This window comes from Dermacentor albipictus, unplaced genomic scaffold (assembly GCF_038994185.2).
Source record: "Dermacentor albipictus isolate Rhodes 1998 colony unplaced genomic scaffold, USDA_Dalb.pri_finalv2 scaffold_24, whole genome shotgun sequence".
NCBI classification, from domain to species: Eukaryota; Metazoa; Arthropoda; class Arachnida; order Ixodida; family Ixodidae; genus Dermacentor; species Dermacentor albipictus.
Genome location: NW_027225578.1, coordinates 2825929 through 2841740, shown reverse-complemented (window position 1 = coordinate 2841740; position 15812 = coordinate 2825929). Strand labels below are relative to the sequence as shown.

At 46.4% G+C, this 15812-nt stretch overlaps 1 protein-coding gene across 3 annotated transcripts; it reads left to right on the top strand.

Moving 5' to 3' along the window:
- The first annotated feature begins 5994 nt into the window (after window positions 1-5994).
- LOC135909077 (uncharacterized) lies at window positions 5995-15577 on the top strand. 3 transcript variants are annotated; one of them, XM_065440912.1, is made up of 3 exons: window positions 5995-6173; window positions 7641-7848; window positions 13083-15577. In XM_065440912.1, the coding sequence occupies exon 3, from the start codon at window positions 13087-13089 to the stop codon at window positions 15343-15345; it is 2259 nt and encodes a 752-aa protein (XP_065296984.1). In that variant the 5' UTR covers window positions 5995-6173; window positions 7641-7848; window positions 13083-13086; the 3' UTR covers window positions 15346-15577. The 3 variants fall into 3 exon arrangements, with proteins under 3 accessions (XP_065296984.1, XP_070385705.1, XP_065296985.1); XM_070529604.1 differs by having other exon boundaries at window positions 7641-7874; XM_065440913.1 differs by having other exon boundaries at window positions 7641-7879.
- The last annotated feature ends 235 nt before the right edge of the window (window positions 15578-15812 follow it).

Sequence of the window (15812 nt, the reverse complement as noted above, 5' to 3'; positions counted from 1 at the left end):
TTTCCCACAACACAGCTCCATGCTGCTTTTCGATTCTCGTGATATGTTGCTAATAAATATTCCTGAGACAGTGTTAAGAGAACCGTGAAAAAAAAGGAAAAAAACATACGACAACGTAGGCACAGCAGCTGGTGAACCCGTTCCTAATACCTCTACCCGCGTCTGTTTGTAACTGTGTATGTGTGTTTTCTTGCGTTTGTCTAATATTGTATTTCCCGCCTTTCTTTATATTTGAGATTTACTTAGTTTACGCGCTTGTGTGTGAATATGTGCCTTCTTCCATGCTTGTTTGCGCCTACACTTATTTCTCTCCTTTTATTTTATATTAGGATTTGTTTTTGCAAGTTTTTCTTTCAGCAAAGTCTTTTTACACATTTTGATTAACTCACCTTATTCAAAGCACCAACACCTGTAAACAATCAGACTGGCCTCTTCCCTCTCATTAAAGCCTTTCTCACGGGTCTGCCTCGTCTTCTCGATCTCCGTAGTTGCTGTGTTTTCTGTCCTTGATTGTTGTGTTGTCGCCAATGTGTGAGTAGCCAACTTGCACAAAACAAGTTTCCATCAGCTATGGGAACAGAAAGGTTTACACATACATTTTCTTAAAAGGGTCACGTGGGTTCCAGAGTAACTTTGCCTCTTACCCACGTATATTTTTATGCATCAGTGTATGCGGCAGGTCGCCAGGAGTGCCCATGAAAGGGTGCCATATTGTGGAACAGCAGCCTGCTGTGTTGTTGCATTTTTCACGCTTCCAGTCTTAGTAAACAGACGGTTTCGTTTCCCATCATCACCCGCCGTGGTTGCTCAGTGACTATGGTGTTGGGCTGCTGAGCACGAGGTCGCGGGATCTAATCCCGGCCACGGCGGCCGCATTTCGATGGGGGCGAAATGCCAAAACACCCGTGTACTTAGATTTAGGTGCACGTTAAAACACCCCAGGTGGTCAAAATTTCCGGAGTCCTCCACTACGGCGTGCCTCATAGTCAGAAAGTGGTTTTGGCATGTAAAACCCCAGAATTTAATTGTTTTGCCCATCGCATATGCTGGTACAAATTTTCAACACGAAAAACATTGTGCAGTGAGGTGTCATTTCATGTCTGTCGCTGTCATCCTTACAGACATATTTCAGTGAATGGAGCCCATTTGTGCCCTGAGAGGTTTTGCAACTTTCACCATTCATTACTTCAACAATGTCATTGTCTGAATCTGGCCGTCGCTATGTCGGCAGCTTGTGAATTACAAAAATTGCCTCAATAAAACGCATTGAATTTTACTGAGCATTTTTAGTAAAGACCATGCTAGCAGAACTATTCAGGGTGAATGATTGTGCTTGCATTCGTGTTACTTGCCCAGTCAGATAAAGAAACTGAACAATGGCTACGGCATGACTGCGACTTCAAGCGCAAAGTGGTAACTGTGCCTTTCAATCGTGCCGCCGACTGCTGCTATTTCACCAAGGGGCCCATCAAGCTCGACGGTCACTGCCCAAATGAGTTTTCTGGGCCTCACTAAGCCAACGATGTTTGATAATTGTTCTCTTATTCGCATTACTTGCCTGAGCCAGATAACCACAATAAACAATGCAACAATATGCTTTAGCATACAAGGTGCCAACAGTGGCCGTCAATATCTCGTTGACTACAGCTGTTTCACCAGCAATGGCAGCGACAGGACTGCGCTTTGAAGTGCAGAATGCTAACGGTGCCTTTTAAGCGTGCCCTTGACTACTGCTATTAATAGTTACCCGAATGAGTATTCTGGGCCTCACTAAGCTAATGATGTTTTATAATTGTTCTCGTGTTCGCATTATTTGCCTGAGCCAGATAATCAAAATAAAGAATTCGTCCACATGATTGTACTTTCAAATGCACGCTGCTAACAGTGGCTGCCAATTTCCCGTTGACTGCAGCTGTTTCACCAGCAATGGCTACGACAGGACTGCGCTTTGAAGTGCAGAGTGCTAACGAACCCGATCAAGCCTGCCCAGACTACTGTTATTTCATCACAGGGAGCATCAAGCTCGATGGTGGCTGCCCAATAGAGTATTTTGAGCCTTCTCACATTGACATTATTCATCTCAACAGGCTGGAAAGAACAGTAGGTGCAGCACAACTTCGTGGAAGCAGGCCGCCAAATAGGGGCTTGTCACTCTGTTCGCATTGCACTTATTTGTTCAAGTGGCATAGTGAAGTTAACAATGACTGAGCGATAGAGTAAACCGAGCCAACAGTGTGTTTTTGTTATTCCTTAGCTGCATGTACTGGTCTTTACGGACATGTAAAGCTTGAGGATGGCTCCAATATGACTGCTTTTGTTTTTGTTTCGACATGCAGGCTGCAACATTGGCGGTAAATTTCGCCTCGGCTGCCGCTACTTCCCCATAAGGCCAGTCAACTCAAGAATGGCTTCCCTAGTGAGTATTTTGGGCTTCACCAAGGTAATGATGGTTTATAATTGTTGTCGTATTCGCATTACTTGCCGGAGCCACATAACCAAAACAAAAAAGGCAACCACATGAATGTGCTTTGGCGTGCAGGCTGGTAAGAGTGGCTGTCAATTTCGCGTTGACTACTTCTTTTTCGTGTCAAGCTGGACAGTGGCTGCCCCAAAGAGCTTTTTGGGCCCCATGTAGTTATTCAGGGTTTATAATTGTAATTGCACTCAGATTTTCCAACATTTAAGCATGTTTCCACGCCAGTACCTCAATTGAGCACGTTCTGTGAAGCACGTTGCTTTTTCAGAATTGAACTTACTATAAAAGGAATATGCCACCAAATGAACTGCTTATTTATTTGAGAGGTCACTGGAGGATGTTTGGCCGCTGCGAACCCACCGGAAAAATTTGGTAGCCCTAATAAGGGCTGTTCTTTCGCTTGTAAGAAGCTAGTATGCTTCGTCTAGTGGCTCAGTGCCGGACAGCTCGTAGTCCCAGTCGTCTTCAATGTCTTCACCCAGTTGGATCATGATGGGTTGGATGTGGTCACTCCCAGACGTGTCAAGTCTGAACTTTGCCTCCAGGTTCATAACGTGCAGAGTGTTCTTTCTGCAGCCTTCCGCCGTTACGTGCTTGATTTTTTCCCTCAAGTTATCTCCGAACGTGGAATGCTTGAAATCTCTGTTGTCCGCAGCGATGCCATTTTTCACCTTTGCCCACACAAGCTCGATGGGATTAAATTCGCAGTAGTACGGTGGGAGCCTGAGTACAATGCAACCGACCCCTTCAGCTGCACTGTCTGCGTTTTAGCTGTGAAAGGGTGACTTTACAGATGCCAACAACTCAAGCAGCTGCATTTTCGCCGTCCTTTCACTATATGCAATGTTGTTGCTTTTGAGCCACTCCTGTATTTTTCCGTCTTCCAAGCCGTCGTCAGCAATTTCTCTTCTCGCCGGGTATCGAAAAGTGCATTGTCCAAAACAATGACGCTACCAGCTGGCAACGTCTGCAGAACGTCATTAAACCATCTCTCGAAGCGATTGCCGTCCATTCGCCTGTTTTCGCCACGGAATACATCCACGCAGCCGTCGACGAATTCATCCTCGCTGCCGACGTGTGTTACAATCAGGCGCTGGCCTTTTCCAGAAGGTTGTTTCAGACCAGTCGATAGACCAATCGCTCGAGCGTACAGGCGTCCGCGCTTCTTCACCACGGAGTCTGTCCACGCGGTCGACCGAGTGTGCTCCGCCGTCAGCCATGTCTCGTCCAGAAAGAATATCTGTCGGCTTTCCACCCGGTAGGGCTCCAAGTCACGATGGTAGCTTTTCCGTCATTCAGCGATGTCATCCCGGTCGATAAGCAGCGAATATCGGCTCCACTTTTGCTTGAAACCAATCTCGACAAGCAGGCGACGCCCATTGCACAACTTCAGTGATGGGAGATCCATACGCCTCGAGAACTTGTTAGTTGTCTACGCATTTCGCGGGTGCTCTCGCGAAGGCGTCGACAGTTTGCCACCCGAAATATGCGACGCTTTGACCTCCCTCCTCAGCTTGAACACTGTGCTTTTACTGACACCGAGGATCTCGGGCGACAAACTTGGTCGTGTCCTCCACGCTGCCTTCAGGCTCCCTGTTACGCTAATACGTGCGCGGTGGAGGATCATGTTGCATAAATTGCTATTCATGATGTGACCACTCTTGTTCGTGTCATGGCTCCTTAGTGGTGTGGACATTGAGATGACACAAGGCGCGTTCGGCAATAAAGGATTGCATTCCGATGTCCCCTGAGTGGGCTCCATGGCGGAAAACTCACGCGGAATGCCTTGCTCGAACTGGCGAGATTGCAGGCTTGAAAAAAGAAAAATACGAAGATGTGAAGAGAAAGAAAAACCAATCACATTGTTGAAGATAAGTTGGTGAAAACGCAAAACCAAAAAAACATAAATTTTATGCTATCTAAAACCAAGAGTATTTATTTAAAATGATGAATGAAGCATTTTACTACCTTTCCTGCCTCTACCGTCTTCTTGCCCCAGGCTTGTAACCGTTGCGATAAATGCATTGTTTCTTAAAGGGCTTGTTCAATAGGAAATGATTCATTTTAAGCTCGGAAAACGAGTAGTAATTGTTTCGTATACATATAAACCAGCGCAAAAGCCATGCCAAGCTGCTCTATCTACTTTTGTTCCTTGCAATGAAACTGAAAAGCAGACGACCAGCTGCGTTCTAGAAGGCACGGGATCATTTTTCTCTAGCAATCCGGCTTGTGCTGTAGCATTCCGATCACTACTGCTCTACCAAACCAGTCATCAAAAAAAGTATTTATTTATACCTAGAATTACACGTTTTAGAAGCGCGATTTCTTCACCGCGGCTATATTTGTCGCGGAGGCCATCGGCTGTCGCGCTTCGGTTATCTGGGTGGGGCCTCTTCTTTTTTCGAAAGTAGTACCCGACCATAGTGTTTCTAGGCCAGCTTACAAGCGATAAACAAGTGGGGGCTACGCGCTACCTACCTGGTGTGTTAGGGTAACTGGCGAACGAAGAAAAAGATGACTTAGGCCACGCAGCAGGCGGAGACCACGTCTTTGTGCCCGGTGGCCCTGCAAGTAAAGTTTCCTCCAAGTTTGCTCTGATGCGTGACAATGTCCAGAGTGATACATTCATGTTATGCCGTTTGCGATTAGACTTCTGGACAACTGAAGAGACTGCAAATCGCGGCGAACTTCGTTCAACTATAGGGGCCGCCATGATAATGGCAGAAGTCCTGAAATCCTTCGTTCTGTCTTAGTGCGTTCACTTTCCTTTGATATTCGGAGGAAGCGAATTTTCGACAACTTAGAAAAATGAACTCTCGATTAGAATTTGTATAGAATAGCGGGGACTATTGAATTCGTACTCGAAATTTTGAAATTTATTATTCTGTGTCATTAGAATTTCTTAACTTATTTATTTCACAATGAATGCTCCAAAGCAATATGCGTCCGAGCAAAAAAATAACCATCATAAATTGTTTATTTTTTACAACGCAAGATTAATATGATCAAATTGCAAAATCATCAACGATTGAAGCAAGAAGGATAAAATTTACGCGAATCTAAGTTTGCCTAAATTCCCATGGTGGTTGAACCATAATGCTTGTGCCGTCCGTGAACAGTGGCATCAGACTTTCTTACAGCAATTATTGGAAGAAACTCAATGGCAGCCGTTCTAATATACTGTTTATAACAGGGCCTGATGACGTGATGTGACGCACCAGCAAGGTAGCTGAAGTGAGAGCAGCAAAATAATGAAAAACACCGTTTGTAGGCGCAGCGAACCGCGCAACAAAGAGCGAGAAATGGAGGTAGAAGGAAGCGAAGACAAAATAGAAAAGAAAAAGAAAAAGACGACGAGCTTTTTTGTTCTACGAAAAACTGCATGACGTATATTCCATTTTGCATCACTTGAAGATTTTTCTTTTATTCTTTCGGAACCTACGCTCCTACCAACCGCAACATTCGCAACAATATATCGCCCATTCCAAGCTAGGTCTCGTGCTCTGAGCGTGGTGGGACCGTCGTCTTCCTCTGGCCGCCGCTTTGCCCGGGGTTGCGCGGAACTGCAGTGAAAAAATGCTGTTCCATTTGCCCTGTGCGCGAATGATGTCGCGTCCCGACGCCTCCCTGTAGCAGGCCCAGCGCAGCACTGGCCCTTGGCAGCCCTCAAGAGGGATCGTTTTGTCCGCAACACCTGGTGAGTGACGGTTCCCCTTACAGACCCTCATTTCTTGTCTTAATACTGAATGATGTCGACTATGCGTCAGCGAATCGCCAGCCAGGATGGGTTAGGGCAGGCTGCCGGAAGATACGTTCTGCATTCTTTGACAAATAGGCGTTGCGGCTTATAGGCGCATGCACTCGTGCTTAGCTAGCGTTCTTACTGGCAATTATTCCGCAGCATCTTCTGCAGACAATAAAAGCGCACAATAAGCATTCTAAAAATTTCTTCACGTGGCTGCTGCTTTATCTTAATTTGATACAAGATAAACCTCTTACGCCTGTGTCGCAGCAGTTGCGCACTTCGCTTGGTATCTCAAGGACGCATGGTGATGGCTCCAATTCAAGCTAGAAACAATGCTATCTCGAACATTAAAAAATACTCAAATTCATGTTAAGGACAGTGCTATCTGGAACATCAAAAAATTATGGGTGCCAAGACCATCATCTGATTGTTAGGCGCAGCCGCAGCGCGGGGACTCCGGAAATTTGTATCACCAGCGGTTCTTTAACATGCATCTAAATATAGGTACACGGGTGTTTTCTCATTTGGCCCCATGGAAACGCGGCCGCCGCGGCCGGGATTTGATGCCGCGACTTCATGCTTAGCAGCCCAGCTTCAGTGCCTTAGTAAGCAACCCCGGTGGGTTATCTGGAGCATGCCGAATAGCGCAGATATTGGGACAAATTAACGGACAGGACAGCGCATCTGTCTTGTTAGTTCACTTGTCCCATTGTCTGCACTGTTCGCCGTTTTTGGCGTAAACTGTGTAGCCCCGATTACAACCTTCGAGACGTCACTTTAACTGGACGATTCTGCCGGAGTTCGCCCATCAAGAACTGGTTGATGGCGGGTCGCAGAATGGCGGTCCCATTGTAGCATTCAGGAAAATTATTGGTTGAAGAATTGTAAAACAGTGCTTGTTACTAGAAATTCTTACTAGCGTTCTACGAATCGGATCGTTGCAATCGGAACAATGTAGGTTTTGCCGCTTGTATTCGAAAAATATCGTAACGTGTACTTGCATTCTTACGCATTCTTATTTCATATCGTATAACAGCCCCAAAAGGACTAAGAGTATTGTGTAACAAGTAAAATGCAAGATAAGAACCGTATCCTGCAAGAGGTCAGCACATCTCCTGGCATGACAATGATGGTCAGTCAGCTTTCGTCGCAGACCCTCAAGGGCTGTTGCGTACTCCAGGGTAGCGTATCGTACTGCTGCCGAGTAGTAGCGGCGCCTGCCTATCGAAGCTCGACCGACGTTCCTTAGTGGGTAGCGTGGCGTTGTCGGCGGGCTGCAGGCATCCGGTAGACCATGGCGACCAAACAAGGGCGAGACGATTTCTAGTGTGAAACTTGCACGGTTTATTCAAAGGTAGATGAAAGAAAATGAGAAGAGCATGAAGTGATCAAAGGTACATTTCGGGGCCCCTTAAATAGGTTTTCTACAATCGTGGGCGGGACCTTGCTTCCGTCGACGTCACGTGACCGGCACAGAAGGAGGGCCCCGCTCCTGTGGTTATACCGAGCTTGCTGAAAGGAAGAGGTCGTCCCGCCTCCTGGAATTGTAGACGCCTGTCCGCCTCTTCTGCGCGTTGAGGGTTCCTGGAAGCTCTCATCTATGTCCAATTGACGCCAACAATAGCAGGTGAAGTCACGCTTCATTTCGACAAGGCAAGGTAACACTGCCCGCACTTCAAAATGTGAAATGATAGTGTCTTTTCACCAATGATCTAGCAACGTTTCATGAAAGCGTCGCACTTATCTCCTGCTTTTCTTTATTTTGATGTCTTTACAGTTATGTTTTCTTTATATTGTGCATCGCATTGTCATGTATAACGCATCGAACCAAATACCTTTTTTTTTTCTCTTGTTTCCTTCACATTGTCAATTGTCGAGCAACGCACATGTCAAATATGGCTTGATGTGTATACATATATCTACTATTGCGATATGATGTGTGTTCATGTATATAACATTTTACCATTTGAAATTATATATTTCAGTGCCGTACTTCACACAACATTCACTTTTTCTCCAGTTCCATTTATTTGTATGTGTGCTCTTTTTGTTGTTCAGGTACATTTGTACCGAAGAGTAACCCACTCCTGCTTAAGGCCTGGAATTCAGGCTAGCAGTACTTAATAAATAAATAAGATGGTCGGTTGAAATTCCTTTCAACACGTGGTGTTAGACGCCAACCCTAACAGGACACCTGCAGGACTCTTCGCTCAAGGCGGTCGCTTGCTCTCGTCATGTAAAGCGCGAACATGGTTGAAAGCGGTGAACGAAAGCTAACGGAAGTAAAAGAGAGACGTGTCTGAGGCAGCGTTGTGCAACTTCGCGTAATTTTCTTGCATGCGCCGGTCGCAAATCATGATGGTCTTCTGGAAGAGCTGATTGGGGAAATCACAATCCCATGAATCCAGGAAGAACAATGAAATCCGTGTTTCTACTCAACGATGGGTCAAAAAAAAAACAACGTAACGTGCCAGTTTTCCAGCATCACTCGCATGGTGTCGCCAAAGATGAAGGCGCTTTTGCTATCACTAACTCCTTTAGCTTCGTTTGAATTTCTCGATAATCTCTTGTTACTGCCGCGACATTTCTTATTTCAATTAAACGAAACAATAAATAAATCCGAGGCAACCTATACCTTTCTTATAGCGTTTGAATGCGAAAACATTCTCTCCACAGGCCCATTCAGCTGGCCCGGGCGCATTTTCATTCGGCTTCGAGCCGCAGGAAACACAGAGCCTCGAGTGCCTACCTCAGCCCAGTCGTAACTACCTCAACCCAGTCGTGGCTACCTCAGCAGTCATGGATGCATTACGGAATCAGGGTGTAGACGAGCCGCATGTAAAAATACTGAAAGATATCTATAGCGGCTCCACAGCCACCATAGTCCTCCATAAAGAAAGCAACAAAATCCCAATAAAGAAAGGCGTCAGGCAGGGAGATACGATCTCTCCAATGCTATTCACAGCATGTTTACAGGAGGTATTCAGAGACTTGGATTGGGAAGAAATGCGGATAAAAGTTAACGGAGAATACCTTAGTAACCTGCGATTCGCTGATGATATTGCCTTGCTTAGTAACTCAGGAGACCAACTGCAATGCATGCTCACTGACCTGGAGAGGCAAAGCAGAAGAGTGGGTCTAAAGATTAATCTACAGAAAACCAAAGTAATGTTTAACAGTCTCGGAAGAGAACAGCAATTTACAATAGGCAGCGAGGCACTGGAAGTCGTAAGGGAATACATCTACTTAGGGCAGGTAGTCACTGCGGATCCGGATCATGAGACGGAAATAATCAGAAGAATAAGAATGGGCTGGGGTGCGTTTGGCAGGCATTCTCAGATCATGAACAGCAGGTTGCCATTATCCCTCAAGAGAAAAGTGTATAATAGCTGTGTCTTACCAGTACTCACCTACGGGGCAGAAACCTGGAGGCTTACGAAAAGGGTTCTACTCAAACTGAGGACGGCGCAACGAGCTATGCAAAGAAGAATGATAGGTGTAACGTTAAGGGATAAGAAAAGAGCAGATTGGGTGAGGGAACAAACGCGAGTTAATGACATCTTAGTTGAAATCAAGAAAAAGAAATGGGCATGGGCAGGACATGTAATGAGGAGGGAAGATAACCGATGGTCATTAAGGGTTACGGACTGGATTCCAAGGGAAGGGAAGCGAAGCAGGGGGTGGCAGAAAGTTAGGTGGGCGGATGAGATTAAGAAGTTTGCAGGGACGGCATGGCCACAATTAGTACACGACCGGGTCGTTGGAGAAATATGGGAGAGGCCTTTGCCCTGCAGTAGGCGTAACCAGGCTGATGATGATGATATTAATCGGTGCTTGTTTACTTACCCGACCTACTACGCACGATTCCCACCTATACGCACATTGCGCTGAAGCTACTCACACTAGACAGCAGTGCCAGAACACACAGCCTAGCGACTGGTACAAGCAAAACGGGAGAGACGCGGTATGCATTCGCCGTGACACTTTCGATCGCTTATCGCGAGACAAGACTGCCTGAGTTGTGAAAACGTCGAAGCGAGAGCATGGTATTCATATGACTACACATGTTTGTGATCGATTAGAGAAGCGTGAACAGTCGGGAGCTTTATCTAATTGAAGCGTACGGTGTAAAACTCAGACGAACGGCGAAAAGTGGCCATTATCGTTTAGAAGGGCGTATAATTTTCATCACCTCTATAACGACCAGTGTCGGCGACGCTGGGGTGCAAAATTAAAACGTCTGGGTGCCCTCTGAATAGCGCAGGGTGCCCTTAGCCAGTACCGTTATGGTGGCTAACGATGCCTTCACCCGTGCAGCACGATATCTCAGATAAGTGCTCGGTTTCCTGGCCTGCATCACTTTCTTCCTGTTGCCACAGCGAAAGCGCTTCCAATGTCTCATTATAATGTGAACATTGCCAGGAATATATCGCGCTGAAGGATCGAAGATGGCGCTGGACACCACGATGCTGCAGGCAAAGAACAATTGGCGCTGGAGCTGGTCGGGTGAAGAAGCAAGCACAGAATATTATAGAATATAGGGGAACATTATCGAATGGGGTAGAGCAGCTGCGTTCTGTTTGTGAAAAAACAAACAAACAAAACATTAGTGCGCGCATGTTGCCAAGGATGACTGGCTGAAGGCAGCACAATGCAGATTAAGTATAGCTTAACTTAAACTTCGAGAATGCGCTGTATTAGTAAATTGCTCTGTTACAATACCCCCTCCCAGCCTCAAAAAATAAAAAAAAGGCTACTCACCCTGACTGGAGACATGGAGAGCCAGAAAAGATGAAAAAAGGATACTGAGCTGCGGCACAGCCTTCAAGTTCACGCGCCAGCTCGCCAGGACATCACGGATTATAAGGACATCTGCTCGATCCTAGTGTCTTAGGGACGATTGAAACATTGTATTCTGTAAGAGCCTACAGTCGAACGTATCAAGTTTCTAGATCTGTTACCGGGCCAGAGCCAATGAGGTGCAAACAGAAGAAGATAATTTGAAATACCTGGTCACAGTGACGTATGGGGCTCTGCTTCGATGCAAAATTCAAAATGTTTGTGAGGCCCTCATTTTCTCTTTTAACAAGTAACCCCTTAGCGTGACTTGAGCAAAGCGCAAATAAAAACACGAGCACAAGAGAAGGAAGCCATGACACAGCGCTGCTAAGAAATGAATATTTATTGCGCATGATTACCACATATACCATCGTACAACGAGCCAAAATTGCAACATATCTATGTTGCGCTGTTGGCCTGTTGTACGATGGTATATATATGTGGCAACCATGTGCAATAAAAATTCAGTTGTTAGCAGCGCTGTACCTTGCTTACTTCTCTTGTCCTCCTGTTTTTTTTTCGTTACACTTTGCCTCAAGCTATGTGGTACCACTAGCCCACAAGTCTGTTCTCTTGAACTTAGCGTGAAATAACGGAATTTAGCAATACTTTGTCAACACAAGCTTAGCGTATGCTTTACGCTCATATTAGCCTCAGCATTTATTTTTTTCTAATTGTCGCAGAACAATCTAGCAGGAACGCAGCCGACAGTTTTTTTGCGTTATTATTGACGTTTTCTTAGGTTGGGGGGCGTGTTTAGGTCGGACACTGTTCGTAGAGATACTGCAGTGCATCTTTTCGGTGTCGTAGCAGGCATTGGCTTCCTGTGAGCAAAAATTGCCCTAAATATCTATGTATCTGTATACGCAACGCCTTGCTATATGAGATTCGCTAGATGCGGTTTTTATTGCCACACCATTCATGCCACTCCAAGCAAGTGGCCACGTTTCAACCATATAGCTCGCCTTTGTGCAGAGCTTTCGTCACCAGCGTTTCCCGGTAAACATTAGGATTACATAAGCTGCAGTTCCCGGGAAGCGAGATAAGTAGCCGGGGATCTTCAAATGCAATCGCGTTCCACCCTTAAAGGCGAAGCTCGAGCGCCCTCCACATTTGTTCATGACCCGGCAAACATGCATGCTTGGCTGCTGTACATATGTTTAAACATTAAGGCCTGGACACTACAAATAGCTCAGCCCTCCACCACATGAAGTGTTACCACATGTTAGCTGCACTCTTCATCGTTATAAGTTGTCATTAGTATTGGAAACTCTTTATACCTTAAATGATAGTAATGTAGAGTCGCCCTAATTTACGTGCAATAAAATGAATCCCAGCTCTCTGTTGCTACGGATGACTCGGACTAGGAATCGTTAAAGTTTTGAATGCGTAACCATTCTATGCCTACCCCATACGGAAACCCGTTCGTCCGTCTTAGACCCATGACGATAGGTTTCAAAATAAGACCGGCAGCAGCGAGTGAATTCACCTAGGGGCCGCCGCTCGCTTCAACGGGAGCTCAGCGGTGAGAACACAGCGTACAGGAAGCTATCAGCATTAGGCGCATTACGTCCCCATCGCAAGTCACTTTCAAGATCGGGCCCGCGCGTCTTGCTTCAACACGAGCTAAGGAGCGAGGATACAGGCCGCACAACCGCGCCTTACGGAGCCGCCGCCGCCATCGCCGCTGTACGGTTGATCACGGCAGAAAATGGTTGGACGCGGACAACGGCTTATATTGATCGGAACGTCACCAGCGCAGCAGTAGTTTGCTTGCGTCAACAATTCACCTTGCGCCGCCATCCGCAACATTTCGCGTCACCGCAACGCTATAGTTTGATAGTTTCATAACATTGATAATGACGCTGGGCTTCGCGGAGATGAGCAAGTGGTGCAATGCTTACGTATACTTAGGCAGCTGCCAAAAGAATTGTTCCGTTAATGATTTGGCTCTCTCACACTTTGGTGCTAATCTTCGTAAGGAGGTAGATTTGCTAATGCATCTATGTCATTATTTTACAGCATCATGGGCACGGGGACACGTGACTTGTGGAACTACTGTGCCACATTGAACCTTGTCGATCCAAACCTCCTGCCCAAAAGCAAGATCTACGCTGACCTGCGGTGGTCAACCACTGTCTTCACGAAAAAGAGCGTCGGCGACAACCTCGGCTGCACACAGGGCTCGGGGCCACTTCACGACAGTGTGTGCCATGTAGTAGAGGAAATTTCAACATATAATGAGTACATTGTATTCATTAATATGGAACTGTGCGAAAGTCCTCCCGGACAGCTTTCGCTAAGGTGCCTCCATGACATATATGGCTCTTGCGGATCAAAAGCAAGGGAGCGTCAGGCCAATGTGTTAGTGCATTGGCTCCTCACCATGCACAAATGTGTCAGATGTATGGAAATTGACGACTGTGTGATACCCAATTTCTCTACTTACCTACCGCTGTATTGTGATGCCCTTAAACGCAGTCTGAGCATTATGGATCTGAAAGTGGTCGCATGGAAGTCTAATCTCGAGGAGTCTCGATCTCTCCTCGATGCCATCATCTGCATGCCATTCCTCGAAACGTTCCAGTGCGAGGCACTCGACCTCTCTGCACAAGGCTTCAGAGAATACCTCAAGACAAGCGTCACATTGAAGGAACTCGCGGTGGCGTACGCCATGGAAGAAGCCGACATCCCGTCAGCAATTTTAAATGCACTGCGCGTGAACAGTCACCTATCTCATCTTTCAGTTCACAGTGACATTCTGGATGCAGACAGTGAGAACTGGTTTGGCGACTACGTTGCACGAACCGCAACACTTCAGTACATCAAGCTACAGAATGCCTCGCCTGGCGCTCCGCGCTCCTTGGTACCAGTATTTCAAGCCATATCGAAAAACAGAACAATAAAAAAGTTTGACATTGTTTTTTTTAACCTAGGTATCGATGAAGCATTGTCTTTTGCAGACTTGACCAATGTCAATCGTCATTTGAGGATGGTAAATTTTATTACGTGCGCTTGGAGCTCTGAAGAGCATCCTGCCCAATATTTTTGGCCCACAACATGCAGCACGCCGGACATGGGCTGCGCAGAGCACATATCACCCTGCACAGCAGCTCTCGCTCGTGCTCTTGGACCGCAGTCATTTTTGGAAGAAATCACGGTGGACTTGAGCTCTTTCAACGCATGCGAACAGAAGACCCTGCTTTGTGCGTTCGCACAGAACACGTCTATAAAGAAAATGAATGTAGAAGGATCGGACATTGACAGTGCAAGTTCTCTGTGCAAGGCCATGCGAGAGACGGGCACCACCGACAGGGTGCATTTAGGCCTAGTCATTGTAACAGCAGCGCAGCTGACTCGCTTGGAAGGGCACTGCGTCGAAGCTCCTGAAATATCCCTCGTTATTACAGCCGCTCAAGGAGCGAGACAAGGGTGCCTAAAGCTTCTGACACTGTGCCCACACCTGACAGTTCTCAATTTGAACTTATCTCGAATAGTGTACAAGGAGGAAGCGTGCCTTCTTTCCATCTACCTACGACGAAGCCACTCCATCCGCGAACTTTACATGTCTTTCTCCACTAGTCGGTGTGCATTACTGGACATCCTACAAAGCCTGTCTACCAACACTACCTTGGAGAAGTTGGGCGTCGGAAAGTGCGTCCTGGACGTGGAAAATGCGACTTTTCTCGCGAGTATGATCGGGAAGAGCGAAACTATCTGTCACTTTGAGTACCAAACTGAGTGTGTCGTTTCTTGCCGCCTTCTACTTACTCACCTTGCAAGATGCCTCTCATCCAACACATCTCTGGTTTCTCTGGAAATCAGTGAATACCGTGCGCTGATGAGGTACTCCGCCGCTGTAATGGACTTCGTGAGACACAACGCAGCTCTACTTGACTGCGCCGCGCATTTCGTTCTCGGCACGAGGAATAAACACTGTGCGGAGGCCTTCGAACCTGTCGCCATTGGCCGTGGAATAGTGAGCAGAGTTCAAGAACTGGCAGGCGAGCCATGTGCTGAACGAGTGATAGAAATGATACGAGATTCCAGACGTTCGCTGCTTGACATGAGATCATTCATGGAAATTACAGGTGTCATCAAAAATGACTTGTCATGGGACGAAAGCGTCGAACCCCGAGAACGCTTGGAGATATTGCCTTTCGATTGCTGGCTTCACGTGAGACAGTTTATCAAGGTTCGCGACATGCTACATTGGGTCCCCTCCACTGGTACGCGATGCAAGAAGGTTCGCAGGCGAGCTCAATTTTCTGCACTTAAGTCCTAGCTGCCCCAGCTGCAATTGAGAGGGCATCGTTAGCGAAACCGGCATGTTCTTGAGGAATGTCCCTGAAGGACCTTCAGTTTGTGCTCTTAACTGCGGAATCCGAGTTTCTCCATTTGACCTGCTTTTTAAGTGAGACCAATTAGGATGCTTGTGGGCGCGAATGAAATGTGGAAGTCCTAAGCAAGGTTTACTAGCTGAAAATGCCCAATAAAATTTGCAGCTGCTTCTCCAATACATGATTGATTTACTAAGCATCAGAAGAGTGCAAGTGGTGAAAGTGTGATACTTTTGTTAAAATAGTGCCGATGTATTTAGCCACGCGGTGTGCAACTACTGCACCTTGCATAAGTGCAAATTGTTTGCAGAGTCGGGAAAGCAAAGATATTGAATCAAAAGTTAACATTGTGGTTCGAGTTAATGATACTTCTTCCCAAGCGCTGTTTGGCTTTGTCTTCACTCAAATCGTT

Bases quoted from the DNA above. Each gene is read 5' to 3' on its own strand.
- LOC135909077 (XM_065440912.1), top strand. From the start codon at position 13,087: ATGGGCACGGGGACACGTGACTTGTGGAACTACTGTGCCACATTGAAC.